We start from the raw sequence: 14,944 nt of genomic DNA on the forward strand, positions 1-14,944 counted from the left end.
AAAAGAAGCAGAAGCAGAGTTTCATCTCATTAAGCAGGGACTCAGTCTGACTGTCTAAACTATGTTCTGTAACCGTTCATAGACTGAATATAGTTTGTTTGTTAACAGAACTGCAGTGAGCATAAATTTTAAACATAATTACATTGTGGAAACATCAGAGTGTACAACAATCATTGAAAGTACTTCTCCATGAGCAAAGTTTAACTGCTGTGTTGTGATCCAAAAAGGAGCATGATGGTAAACTCTACTCATGTCTCATATTTCACACTTGCTGCCTACTTTAGCACAGGGATTCTCAGGTATGTATTCTTCATCATTGTTATGTTATTATATATTTTAATTATTTGTGCCAGTCTTTTGCTCATTGTGGTTATCTGTATGAACAGAAGCTTACATGAACCAATGTTCTTTTTTCTGTGCAGCTTGTTTGTGAATGAACTGTATGGTAGTACAGGCTTGTTTCCTTTCCTTCTGATTCAGATTCTCTCTGATATTCACACTGTTGCTACTTCTTTTTGTTTCCTGCAGATTTTCAGTCTGTACACATATGTAAATGTACAGGTGTGTAACTTAGCTGTCATGTCTTATGACAGATATCTTGCTATCTGTTATCCTCTACAGTATAAGACACGTATGACATCTAACAAAGTTGCCATGCTTATAGCTCTAACATGGTTATTCCCATTTATTGAAGTTGCTGTCATGATATCTTTGAGTGCACCTTTACAGCTGTGTGGAAACATCATTGACAAAGTGTACTGTGACAACTACTCTATTGTTAAACTTGCATGTTCTGACACCACAGTCAATAATATCTATGGACTGGTTTACACGGTTATCATAGTAGTTAGTGTTCTAACTCTGATCATTTACACGTACATTAAGATTCTTAAAGTTTGTTTTTCTGGTTCTAAACAGACCAGACAAAAAGCTGTCAGTACCTGCACACCTCACCTCGCTTCTCTGCTCAGCTTTTGTTTTGGTTGTTTGCTTGAAGTTGCTCAGAGCAGATTTAATATGAACAATGTACCCAATATGATGCGCATATTTTTGTCATTATACTTTCTTACTTGCCAACCACTGTTTAACCCTGTACTTTATGGATTGCAAATGTCTAAAATACGGAGCTCATGTAAACATCTTGTATTAACGAAGATGTAAAGTAATGTTCAAATTTCTATCATATGTATTTGTTAGCATCAAAAATATGAAAACTCTGAAAAGATGTATATGAAGTGTCGAAAGTATAGATTTATTAAACATGAATACTATTAATAACAAGTCATAACAAAAGAAGAAGTCTTGTGATTTGATGAATTGTCTTTTGTGGTTACAGAGAGGTTCTTTAAATTTGAATATAGAAAACAAAGTTCTTTTCTGCCTTGTTTTTGCATAGGTTTTTACTTTTATCAGTTACAGAAAGAGCAAAATAAAGTTAGAAAGTCTGAGGTTATATTAAGTTAACTTGGACACAGTTGGCAGTGTGTCTCTCTTTTGTTATTATCTACATGTTTAAGCTTCTATTTTATTTTAGGTTATAATATTCCTGCTGAATCATTTTAAAACTGGGGTAATATCTATAAATATTTGTAGATTAGATGGAAAGTAGACAGTTGTTTATGAAATGTTGACTGTGTCCAAGCTACATTAGGGACTTTGCACTAGTTTTATTAGGTCATAAATCTGAACAATTTAGATGCAAATGCACCTGGGCAGGAGTTGTGCACCATGCACAGACCCTAGTTAGCACAGCATGTCAGTCTCCAGGAACTGCAAGCTATCTAGCTAGCTCTTTGCATTTCTTGCATGAGGCTGCCCCAGTATGTGGCTGGCAGCTGTGGGCCCGTCAGTCCAGGCTTCATTGGCTTGTGCAGCATATTCCTACTGTTGGGACGTTCCTCAACCATGGCGCAACTCCAGACAGGAGGATCCTCTCTCCTGCACAGCCCATGACATCCAGGAAATGTGAGAGGAAGGTGACGAGGGGAATGATAGCAGCCATGAAGACAATCTCTGTGGCAGGGGGTTGTTCCAATCTTGTTGCTTATTTTCTTGAAGGTGTTACAAGCATATACTTACTTACTGTCATAGAAGGTCAGAGAGATTTGAAGTTGGGGTTAGCCTCACAACATGAGCCATTTGAGCCCCTGGAGACATTTAGACATGTAATAATTCTTTCTCAGGACAGCATTCTCATTAGCAATTGTGTCAACAGAAGCTTCATCCCCTTTCAGTACGTGCTTCTTGCCAGGTGATGCTGGGCTGGTGTTGTGTTCAAACCCTACACTCCAACCTAAGACAACACTCATGGCTCTGACAAGAGAGCAGTGTGGTGATGTGTTTTTGTCAAGGTTAGCCTTGAAAACTGGCAGGCTTTCCACCCATTTACAGCTGGTCTGGTGGCACCAGCTAAGTCTTGGTGGCATCTTGCACTCCGTCCATGGGGGTGTAAATACTGTCTCGACATGACAGAGAATGGATGGTTACATGTGTAACTCAGGTTTGAGTGAGAGACTGTCTGAGAGGAAAGACTATCTCTCCAGGTTCGCTGTGAAACACGTTACAATCAAGAGAGGTTCTCCACTCTGAGAACCTGGGTTACACATGTAACCATTCATTCATAATGATTTATAAAATAAATAACAGGCAAGAATTTGATCTTTTAAAATACATTTTTCCAGCATGACTGAAGAATAGAAATCAAACCTCACGAGAAATATGTGTGTTACAATTCTCAAGAATGAGTAATATACAAATGGGAACAAAATGAATCTTTTGAAACTGAAATGATTCTTTTCGGTGGATATTTGATTGTACTGATGGATCTTTTCTAAAGTGTCCACTTTGCATAGCTTGAACTCCTCCTTTTTTCTGACAGCAGTCTGATGTCGTGACTGTTTCTGAGAAAGGTTTAAAAGAATCAGCAGCAGAGTTTCATCTCAGTAAGCAGGGACTCACTCTGCTTACATCAGTACAGGTGACACATTTTAGGATTCACACAATGACATTAATTGTGTTCTGTGAACTCTCAGTGAACCATTTAAATGACTTTCAATAATAAAATGGTAAGTTTTGTCATATTTATTTTATATGAAATTAAATGACTTAACTGTACACGGACTGAATATTGTTTGTTTGTTAACAGAACTGTTGGACTAAAATGGTCTTACATTTGAAACACATTGTAAAAACCATCAAAATGTACAATAATCATTAAAAGTAGTCCTTCCTGCGAAAAGTTTAACTGATGTGTTGCGATGAGCATGATGGTAAACTCTACACATGTTTCATATTTTATACTTGTTGCTTACTTTGGCACAGGGACTTTAAGATATGTATTTTTCATGATTGTTATGTTGTTATATATTATAATTATTTGTGCTAATATTTTAGTCATTGTGGTTATCTGTATGAACAAAAGCTTACATGAACCGATGTACATTTTTACCTGCAGCATGTTTGTGAATGAACTATATGGTAGTACAGGGGTGTTTCCTTTCCTTATGATTCAGATTCTCTCTGACATTCACACTGTTTCTACTTCTTTTTGTTTCCTGCAGATTTACTGTGGGTATGTATACGTAAATGTACAGTTCTGGATCTTAGCCGTCATGTCTTATGACAGATATCTTGCTATTTGTTATCCTCTACAGTATAGGACACTTATGACATCTAACAAGGTTACCATTCTTATTGCTCTGCCATGGTTATTTTCAGTTACTGAAGTTGCTGTCATGATATCCTTGACTGCCTCCTTACGGCTGTGTGGGAACATTATTGACAAAGTTTACTGTGACAACAACACTATTATCAAACTTGCATGTTCTGACACAACAGTCAGTAACAGCTATGGACTTGTTTATTCATTTATCTTAGTATTTGGTGTCCTGACTGTAATTCTTTATACTTACATAAAGATTCTTAAAATCTGTTTGTCTGGTTCTAAAGAGACCAGACAAAAAGCTATCAGTACCTGCACACCTCACCTCGCTTCTCTGTTTAACTTTTCTGTTGGTGGTTACTTTGAAACTATGCAGAGCAGATTCAATATGAACAATGTACCTAATATATTGCGAATTATTTTGTCATTATACTGGCTGACATGCCAACCACTGTTTAACCCTGTACTTTATGGATTGCAAATGTCCAAAATACGTGGCTTATGTAAACGTCTTGTCTTTGGTAAAATGTAATTACCAGCAACAGGAAAAGTGCACTCCTGCTACATCATGTATATAGTGGTACTTTTAGTAATAATGTACCCTGATGAAGGCCCTGAGCTGAACGTCTTCAAATAAAGTATAACTCTTCCAGTAAGTCAGTCAATGCCAATATTATTTCAACTTCTCAAAGCTTTCTCAACAAAAGATAAAATGTTCTTGAATTTCTTGATCACTGCATTAGTTCAGAGAGAGTATGGAAGGTGTCATCAGCTGATCATCAGCCACCAGCTGATGTAACAGCTGTGGCCTCTATAACCTGACAGTTTTCACCATGTTTCTGCTGTTTCTGTCTTCAAACTTTGCCCATTGCAGCAGTTTCCTTCAGCAGCCCACTCTCCCCCTCTCTATGTACTGTGCCTGCAGCAGTTTTAATTTAATTAAAATCAGTTCTTCAACAGTCTCTCTGTTGCTGTCAATGAGCAGAACCTTTTCTAACTCTATAAATGGTTAATTCATGACTGAAATATATTTCCACCTGTGGTCTCACCAACACAACCCTTCATTATTATTGTGTTCTGAATTTCATGTTCAGAAGAATAAAACAACTACACCAACTATGATTTTAATTCTATTCTGAGTTTTGTTGACATTTGACTGCACTCAAGTTGCATCAGGGATTTAGTAGTAGTAGGTGTGGTTCGTGAGCCTTTTGAACCTTTACTCACTTGACTTGGTGGACGTCAGTAGTTTTTCTAACAAAATAAACATTTATTCGTCAAAGTTGGTTTGAATATTGTGTCGTGATGAATCATCTTTCAGTTTCTACAGAGGTTCCTTAAATTTAAACTATTCAGTGTTTTAAGTCTTGTCTGTCAAAAAGAGGTGAGATCCCCAATGTGCTAAAGCCAGCAAAAAAGGATTATGGGATTTTTTTTTAACAGATCTTAAAAAGGGAAACAGGAGAATTCTTCCAATTTTTTAAAAATAGCAATAAAAGATTTAAAACGGGACATTAAGGAATGAGGTAATGCACAGAGAATATGATATGCAAAAACTGTATGATGATTGAAATTGATTCTCTAATGAATAATGAGGTGTTGTGTTTAATGTAATAATGATTGGCAACATGATTATATGATTGTGAGTGATTATGTGATTTAATGATTATGGCAGAAATAAAACAGTTAAAAGTAAGAAATGTAGGATTAAACAGTAAATCATGTTGAAATATTGAGTAATGAGCTGAGTGGTTCATTGTAACAACCTTGACCCAATGAATAACTAACTTACTGAAAGACCGAAGCAGAAAAAGGAACTCAGATGGCACAAACAGGATACAACCGGTCCCATCGGAGGGAATGGGACTTTGCACAATATACGACCATGTGCCACTTTGCACATAGGCATGAGGGAGAAATGATATAAAGGACAGAACAAAGAAGAAAACTATCTTAGTTCTTGGCTGATTCTCATGTTAGGACCTTGCAGTTGGATCCACCACATCATAGTATCGCAGTCTGGAAGTAAAAACTTCAGGTCAAGATTCAAATTCAAATCTATTTTCAGCTGAGATGAAAGGATTCTGTGAACAGGAATGAACCCTTTCCACCCAGTTGAAACATTAGAATTGGATATAAAAGATTTCTTTTGTTCATTCTGCCCTCAAGCACTGAGGACTTGTAGAGACTTTTTGGACTTTGGATAAAGTCGTGATTTTCATTACGATCCAACATTTCAGCAGTAAAGGAAGGACTGTAGGGGCCATGCAAATCTTCTCTTTCTCTTTGAGGAGCAGAAAACTTGTGACAACAAAGACACCAGAGACGGCAATGGCAGAAGCAGCTGCTTATGTGCAACGTGCACCTTGCCAAATGGAACAGAAGATGATGAAGCAGAATCTGCTAACAATGCCTAAGATTCCACACAGGAAGGAGAGACCCTAGCCCTTCCAGCTGCATTACCTAGTAATGTGAGCCCAGTAGTTTGGGAAGATGCCAGTTTCCAAAGACTAGGAGCATCTGCATTGAGGGGGCAAAAAGAGGTGAACAAGAGCCCCATTAAGGACTATAAATTAGACTTGCACCGATTTCAACTTTCTTAGCCGATTCCGATTTCCGATTTTTAAGGGGTCTGACCTACCGATTCCGATTTTGGCCGGTTCCGATTTTCAGTCTTTCTAAGAACTGTAACTGACAGCATTCACAAACATTTTTGCAACTTTTCTTGTAAATATGTTCATAATAAGACACTGACCATTAAATATTAATTTAATACTTTCTCCAAAATCATCCAGATTACAACCAGGCCTTATTATAATTTTATATTAAGATTATGAATTGGGTGAACGTGATCTCGCGAGATCATCTCACGGGATTTCGTGGGACGCGATTTCACATGATCTTTTGTGGAAGCGGATGTAAACAAACCGGAGACTAACACGGTGCAACAGTTTGAAGTAAAACTTTGGCGTGAGAAAAACAAACACAGAAGTTAAATGAGTCTGGATGAGAAAATGTTTGAGGAGTTGCATCAACACAGGTTGTTTATTCTTCAGCCAGAACAGGAAGTGAGATTTGAACTGTCAGTCTGTGAACAGCAGTCTGCTGCTAGCTTGCTAGCATTAGCCTGAAGTGCGAGAGAGTTTACGGCTGTTTTGTGACATTGTCAGCTGCTCTGTCTCGTTGTAGACTGTCTGTCTTCTCTTTATCCTGTTCTTGGAATCTGTCTCTGACACCAGCTTCAAGCAGACGTGTGTCAGAGTGTGTAGCTGTCATCAGCGCTGTGTTGACGTCATGGTCAGTTTGTCTGCTGTGCGCATGACGTGACCATCGTGGAGAACACGTGTGTGACAATGACGGGCACAGAACCGGATTTGTGACACTGACCGGCCGGACACCGGTCAAGGCCAGTCACGTGAAAACCGGCCCGATTCCGAGCATTGCCGATTAATCGGTGCAAGTCTACTATAAATCTTGGCAGAAAAAGGATGCAAGTGCAAGGAAAAAGCAACCTCCGAGAGACCCGAGCTGGGGGCAGATAATCATCTCCCATCAATCAATCAAATCACCCTAGGAACCTGCAAGATAGCCGGCCAGACAGGGATTAGTGTCTACTACTGGGTCATGGAGCCCTTGGAACGTTGACTGTGATGGGCTGATGGTCATCACTAATGCCAACCTAAAGGTCCATTATACCAAATTTAGAAGGGAACTAGCTGACAGAGCCAGCGGGGAGCACAAAAATGAGGCCAAAGATTGGAGAACCCGGACGCCTGGTGAGTCAGATACAAACAGTTGAGTGAAAGTTACAAGTTTGGGGGGACTACCCTATTAGGCCATTCTTCACCTACCAATCAACCCATATCAGAAAGAGACGCTGGCCAGATTGGAGAGAGATATCGAGTGAGCAAGAGAGCTGCACTTCAGGAGAGCAGTAATATGCACGAATTGCTGATCCAATCACCTACACTGGGAGGATGCCAAAAGAATGGTAATAGCACTGCCTGGCGTGTGGGACAAACTCCAGGAGGTGGTGATAATCACCACTAAAGAGCAAGACCAAGACCGTAAGCAGAGTCCTGGCTGGCATGGAGGTCAACGACGGTCTGAGAGGAAAAGCCAGAATTAGGCCTGCATCGGAACCAAGGGTGAGATTGACATCATGACTCAAGACCGAGCAGTAATAAAGGGCAGTGCTGAGAACAGGATGATGAAGAGGAGAGGAAAAGGATGTGGAGGTACTCAGTGTACGTTGCACCTTGGATAATATGCCAAGAGACATCAGATATGGCTTAGTAACGATCAAAGATGGAAGACAAGCCTACACTCCAGAAGTTGGTCAGAATGGATATGACAGGTATGGCTAGTTGTTTGGTTGCCATTTTACCTTGTTCCCATTCACTTAAGGGATTCAGGTTTTGATGCGATCAAAAGGGAGATTGTAACATACCCAAAATTCCCATCATCCCATCACCTAGCCCCATGTGAATAAAGTCTGTGAAGGCCAGATTTACATGGTTGTCTCCCCAGCAACGAAACCTTGGTTTCACCGTACCAAATGTGTACCATGACAATTGGCTCAACAATACCTGTCCTTGGATATGGATCACATCGTTACAGTACTTTGTGGGAGCTTTCCCAGCAGGGCACACATGGACTGAATTGGGTCTTAGAGAACCATACTGGACAGATATGTATGCTCAGAGAGTCCTAATACCAGAGGAGCTGATGTCAGTACCCCAAGAAGACTTCTAGAGAGTTGTCTGATGTGTGGCACAGAGGGTTTTCCAGGATCTAAATGGCACAGCATTTGTGTGTAATGGCGAGTCTCCTCGATGCCTGATAAATCAAATTCAAACAACAATATGGGGAAAGTGGATTTATGACTGTAGTGGGGTAAGAAACAACAAAACGTTCAAAGCAGCTCTACAGGCCTGGAAGGACGTACACACAATGACCTCTGGGTCAACCTGGTGGAGTTTTGAACAAGAAGAAGAGAAGTAAAGGGGGATACCATGCCTAGGAAACACCAGCAGTTACTGGGTGAAGTATCAGTATGTTGCTACAGTCTACTCTAAAGACCAAAACATATGGCCTGGAGTGTGGAGTGAGCCAACATCTGTTGTCAGCCCTAGGCCCTGGAGCATGAGGTGTGGTAGAGCTAACACCACCTGCACCTTAAGCCCTGCCAGACAGCCAAGATGTTCCCGGTTGGAAGGACCACTGCCGGTCACACTACAAGGGCAAGTACAACACCTATGGACAGCAAGTGGTCTGGAAGAAAGTGCAAGGCAAGTGGATGAGAGTGATCCTGCTGAATTTTGGATGTGTCAAAGCCATCTTGGGGCATGGAATGTCAAGAAAGAAAGAAGTGCAGGAAAAAATGGTGCTATTTGCTGCTGATCAAGCAATCATCCCAGTTGAAGGCCATGCCTTTAAGGCCTCAACACATGATCAGTGGTAGAAATGCTTGCATCTGCCGCTGACCGCTGCATGCAAAGTTCAAATTATTTGAATGGAATTCATTGGTAGCAGACAAGGGAGCCATCATGGCCCCAACAGGATATTCAGAGTGCGTCTACTGTGCTATCTCAAATGTGGGAATACCCAGATTGAGTATGAGTTTCCACAGCACATCTAACAGATAGACAGTTTGGGGTGATTGGCCCGCGACTGCCAGCACTTTGAACAACTGCCAGGCATGTGGGGTCACCATTGAAACCATTAACTCTAGAAGCTGGTGCACAGACAGAGTGAGTAGTGTGGTGTTGGGAGGACAGAATGGGAGAAATTGTTGAGATAGAGCTGAGGGCACTGGACAAGACTGCCAAGGCATATGTCTTGGGCACTGGACTCAAGCTGTTGCAGCAACCATCCAGTCTCACAGCTATGTCACTGCACCGCTCCACAGTGAGAACCATCTGTCTTCAGTGGATAGTGCAACAGAAGATCAGGTTGAGGCCTTGGCTCTCACCATTGAATTGCAGATGGGCAATGGTATTGCAGAATTTAAAAATCAGAATCAGGTTTTATTGCCACGTTGGCTTTCACATACACAGAATTTGTTGTGGTACGTTGGTGCACACAAACATAATACTAGAAATATAAATAAAGATTGAGGCAAATACTGTCAGTAAAAACAGCATAAATAGAAAAGTAAAAGCATACACAATAAAACACAAGAAAAGACCAAAGTGACTAAAAATGTACAGTATAGAAGAAGAACAATATTTACAAAATGTTACTGATATTTACATAGGTGGATAGTGGAAGGAGCTGTGCAGTTTTATGTGGGAGTGCAAGTTCACAGTATAAAGGGATACTGCAATATGCAAAATAGAGAATTACATAAATGTAATGTATAGAATGGAAGGGAGGGTGGGGGCAGTGTCAGTGGGGGTTGTGGGCAACGTTAATGAGGACAGTTGCAGAAGGAAAGAAACTGTTTTCATGACAAGAGGTTTTGGTCCTGATGGATTGCAGCCTCCTGCCGGAGGGGAGTGTCACAAATAGTTTGTGTCCAGGATGGGAGGGATCGGCTACAATCTTACCTGCACGTCTCAGGGTCCTGGAGGTGTACAGGATCTGTAGGGATGGCAGGTTGCAGCCAATCACCCTCTCAGCAGAGCAAATGATATGCTGCAGTCTGCCTTTATCTCTGGCAGTGGCAGCAGCGTACCAGGTGGTGATGGAGGAGGTGAGGATGAACTCAATGATGGAAGTCTAGAAGTGCACCATCATCACCTTTGACAAGTTGAATTTCTTCAACTGTCGCAGGAAGTACATCCTGTGCTGGGTTTTTTTTTGATGAGGGAGCTGATGTTTAGCTCTCACTTCAGGTCCTGGGTAATGATGGTGCCCAGGAAACAGAATGACTCCACCGTGTCCACTGGGGAGTCACACAGGGTGATGGGGGTGGGTGGGGCTGGGCTCTTCCTGAAGTCCACAATCATCTTCACTGACTTTAGAGTGTTGAACTCCAAGTTGTTCACACTGCACCAGGTCACCAGACAGTCAATCTCCCACCAACAGACCGACTCATCCCCACCAGAGATGAGTCCAGTGAGGGCGGTGTTGTCCACGAACTTCAGGAGCTTGACGGACTGATGGCTGGAGGTGCAGCTGTTGGAGAAGAGCAGAGGAGAAACAATGCAGCCTTAGGGGGATCCAGTGCTGATGGTCAGGGAGTCAGAGACATGCTTCCCCAACTTCACATGCTGCCTTCTGTCAGACAGGAAGTCCGTGATCCACCTGCAGGTGGAGTCGGACATGCTTACCTGGGAGAGCTTGTCCTGGAGCAGTGCTGGAATGATGGTATTGAAAGCAAAGTTGAAATCCACAAACAGGATCCTGGCATAGGTTCCTGCAGAGTCCAGATGCTGAAGGATGTAGTGGAGGGCCATGTTGACAGCATCTCGGTGAGGGTTTTGAGGTGAGACAGAACAAGGCACTCAAAGGACTTCATTACCACAGAGGTCACTGCAACGGGTATGTAGTCATCGAGTCCTGTGGTCCTTGGTTTCTTGGGGATGGGGATGATAGTGGAGGTCTTGAAGCAGGCTGGCATGTGGCATGTCTGCAGTGAGGTATTAAAAATGTCTGTGAACACTGGAGACAGCTGATTGGCACAGTGCTTCAAGGTGGAGGGAGAGACAGAGTCAGGTCCAGTTGCTTTGTGGTTGTTCTGCCTTTTGAAGATTCTGTTGATGTCCCTCTCCATCTTGAGAGGATGTAACTGTGGAGGAGGGGAGGGGGGTGCCACTGTGGCAGAAGGGGAGAGAAGTGATACTGTGATAGATGGGCAGGAGAGCGCTGAGGTGGACAGGACCAGAGAGGCTGGGGGGGGGGGGGGTGAGGTGTGACTCCTGGGCTGGAACTGGTAAAGGGTGTTGTCGGGGGTGTATTGTTTTTAACAACAGATAGAAAAGACGGATTTAAATGGGACTAAAGAAGCTGTTGAAAGGAACTGTATTGGCAGACAAAACTTACCTCTTTCTCTCCAAATTGGAAATGAAACCACCCAGCGTCAGCTCTTTGATCAGGTTTTGAAATCCAACACTTTTATTGGTAGAATTATGGGAATTTGTGATGATCTGATTTGAGCAATCATTTTTGAATTAATATCAGCTATATGCTTGCCCTTGCTTAATTTTTGCAAGAAAATTGCCAACTACATTTAAATGTAAGTTGTGGACATGAATTTATACCTTATTCTTGGGCAGTAACTGTTAGGTGTAGTGTGTCCAATATCTGTAATGGGTCTTACAGTTTACTCAGGTTACTGACCTTTGAGGTCTACTGGACAGGCCACTAAAACCATAACCTAGTAATCATACCAAGAGCACAGATCAGTAATAGAAGAGTTGCTGTTAACGGGTGTGGCTGGTGTAGTGTCTGGCTCTAGGGCTATTCAGTCGTATATATAATATAACCTGACACAGCACTTGTGTAAATATATATATATATATACTGTATATATATATATATATATATATATATATATATATATATATATATATATATATATATATGTATATATATGTATATATATGTATACATATATGTATATTCAACTGACCTTTCTTTTCATCATTGCTGGCCTAGCTGTTTGTAGTGTGAACTCTGTGTCTGACGTCATGACTGTCTCTGTGAAAGGTTTAAAAGAATCAGCAGCAGAGTTTCATCTCAGTAAGCAGGGACTCACTCTGCTTACATCAGTACAGGTGACACATTTTAGGATTCAAAGAACGCTCAGAGAACCATTTAAATGACTTTCAATACTAAAACGGTGACTTTAGTAGATTTATGATGTTCATTATTTATGAAATGAAATGTTTTAACTGTTAACAGACTGAATATTGTTCATTTGTTAAGAGGACTGTTTATCTAAACAATACTATGCATTTGACATTTAATGATATTGTAAAAACCTACATCAAAATGTGCAATAATTATTAAAAGTAGTCCTTCCTGTGAAAAGTTTAATGAATGTGTTGCTAAGCAAAAAGGAGGAAGATGGTAAACTCTACACATGTTACATATTTCACACTCGCTGCCTACTTTAGCACAGGGACTTTAAGATATCTATTTGTCATTATTGTTATGTTGTTATATATTTTAACTATTTGTGCTAATATTTTGCTCATTGTGGTTATCTGTCTGAACAAAAGCTTACATGAACCTATGTACATTTTTACCTGCAGCATGTTTGTAAATGAACTGTTGGGTAGTACATGCTTGTTTCCTTTGCTTTTGATTCAGATCCTCTCTGACATTCACACTGTTGCTACTTTTTTTTGTTTCCTGCAGATTTTCTGTGGACACACATATGTTAATGTAGAGCTTTGGATCTTAGCCGTCATGTCTTATGACAGATATCTTGCTATCTGTTATCCTCTGCAGTATAACACATATATGACACCTAACAAGGTTACCATGCTTATTGCTCTGACATGGATATTTTCAGTTACTGAAGTTGCTGGCCTGATATATTTGAGTGCGTCTTTACAGCTGTGTGGAAACATTATTAACAAAGTTTACTGTGACAACTACTCTATTGTCAAACTTGCATGCTCTGACACCACAGTCAATAATATCTATGGAATTGTTTTATCAATTATCATAGTAGGTGGTGTTGTAACTGTAATCCTTTTTACTTATATAAAGATTCTTAAAATCTGTTTTTCTGGTTCTAAAGAGACCAGACAAAAAGCTGTCAGTACCTGCACACCTCACATTTGTTCTCTGTTGAACTTTTGTTTTGGAATTTTCTTTGAAACTTTGCAGAGCAGAGTCAATGTGAAGAATGTACCGAATATATTGCGAATTATTTTGTCATTATACTGGCTGACATGCCAACCACTGTTTAACCCTGTACTTTATGGATTGCAACTGTCCAAAATACGTGGCTTATGTAAACGTCTTGTCTTTGGTAAAATGTAATTACTAGCAACAGGAAAAGTGCACTCCTGCTACATCATGTATATAGTGGTACTTTTAGTAATAATGTACCCTGATGAAGGCCCTGAGCTGAACGTCTTCAAATAAAGTATAACTCTTCCAGTAAGTCAGTCAATGCCAATATTATTTCAACTTCTCAAAGCTTTCTCAACAAAAGATAAAATGTTCTTGAATTTCTTGAGCACTGCATTAGTTCAGAGAGAGTATGGAAGGTGTCATCAGCTGATCATCAGCCACCAGCTGATGTAACAGCTGTGGCCTCTATAACCTGACAGTTTTCACCATGTTTCTGCTGTTTCTGTCTTCAAACTTTGCCCATTGCAGCAGTTTCCTTCAGCAGCCCAATCTCCCCCTCTCTATGTACTGTGCCTGCAGCAGTTTTAATTTAATTAAAATCAGTTCTTCAACAGTCTCTCTGTTGCTGTCAATGAGCAGAACCTTTTCTAACTCTATAAATGGTTAATTCATGACTGAAATATATTTTCACCTGTGGTCTCACCAACACAACCCTTCATTATTATTGTGTTCTGAATTTCATGTTCAGAAGAATAAAACAACTACACCAACTATGATTTTAATTCTATTCTGAGTTTTGTTGACATTTGACTGCACTCAAGTTGCATCAGGGATTTAGTAGTAGTAGGTGTGGTTCGTGAGCCTTTTGAACCTTTACTCACTTGACTTGGTGGACGTCAGTAGTTTTTCTAACAAAATAAACACAATTATTCATCAAAGTTGGTTTGAATGTTGTGATGTGATGAATCATATTTCAGCTGCGACAGAGATTGCTTAAATTTAAACTATTCAGTGGGAGAAGTTTTAAGTTTCTCTGTTGAAAACAACAAACACAAGTCCTTTCAAAGGTTGTTACTTCATCACTTTCAAGCTTTAGTGAGCATGTTTATGATACAATATGATACAATACGATATACTCTATTGTCCCCGTAGGGAAATTTGTATGATGGATTGGATTGGATTCCACAGTTGAAGTAAAATGAACTACAAATAAATTAATCCACATTGCAAATTACAAGATATTGCACATACATGGCACATAACACATATTACACATAGCCCATGGTAAAAACACCATGGCACTATTGCACTCAAACAGCAATATTTAAAAGTTGAATGGAGGTAGGAAGAAATGAGTTTTTAAGTTTACAGTGGGGAACTCTGTATAGTCTGCCAGAGAGCAAGAGCTTGTATTCTACATGCGATGGGTTGGACAATATCCTCTGAGCTTGCCTAAGAATAGACTGCTCATAAACTGACAGGAGGGCCTGGTATTCATTTCTCCTCATCACCTTCATGGTGGTGTGC

General features: G+C 40.4%; 3 protein-coding genes across 3 annotated transcripts; all 3 read left to right on the plus strand.

The window, feature by feature from the left end:
* Positions 1 to 231: 231 nt before the first annotated feature.
* On the plus strand, positions 232 to 1,161 carry LOC146328656 (olfactory receptor 11A1-like). The gene has a single exon (XM_084716455.1). The coding sequence runs from the start codon at positions 232 to 234 to the stop codon at positions 1,159 to 1,161; it is 930 nt and encodes a 309-aa protein (XP_084572581.1).
* Positions 1,162 to 3,263: 2,102 nt separating this feature from the next.
* On the plus strand, positions 3,264 to 4,193 carry LOC146328657 (olfactory receptor 4B13-like). Its single transcript, XM_084716456.1, has one exon. It carries the CDS (start codon positions 3,264 to 3,266, stop codon positions 4,191 to 4,193), a length of 930 nt encoding a protein of 309 aa, XP_084572582.1.
* Positions 4,194 to 12,676: 8,483 nt separating this feature from the next.
* On the plus strand, positions 12,677 to 13,621 carry LOC146328658 (olfactory receptor 11A1-like). Its single transcript, XM_084716457.1, has one exon. The coding sequence runs from the start codon at positions 12,677 to 12,679 to the stop codon at positions 13,601 to 13,603; it is 927 nt and encodes a 308-aa protein (XP_084572583.1). The 3' UTR covers positions 13,604 to 13,621.
* The last annotated feature ends 1,323 nt before the right edge of the window (positions 13,622 to 14,944 follow it).

The sequence above is a fragment of the Lutjanus erythropterus genome, chromosome 4, assembly GCF_056507025.1.
Source record: "Lutjanus erythropterus isolate fLutEry1 chromosome 4, fLutEry1.hap2, whole genome shotgun sequence".
Lineage (NCBI taxonomy): Eukaryota > Metazoa > Chordata > Actinopteri > Lutjaniformes > Lutjanidae > Lutjanus > Lutjanus erythropterus.

Bases quoted from the DNA above. Each gene is read 5' to 3' on its own strand.
- LOC146328656 (XM_084716455.1), top strand. From the start codon at position 232: ATGATGGTAAACTCTACTCATGTCTCATATTTCACACTTGCTGCCTAC.
- LOC146328657 (XM_084716456.1), top strand. From the start codon at position 3,264: ATGATGGTAAACTCTACACATGTTTCATATTTTATACTTGTTGCTTAC.
- LOC146328658 (XM_084716457.1), top strand. From the start codon at position 12,677: ATGGTAAACTCTACACATGTTACATATTTCACACTCGCTGCCTACTTT.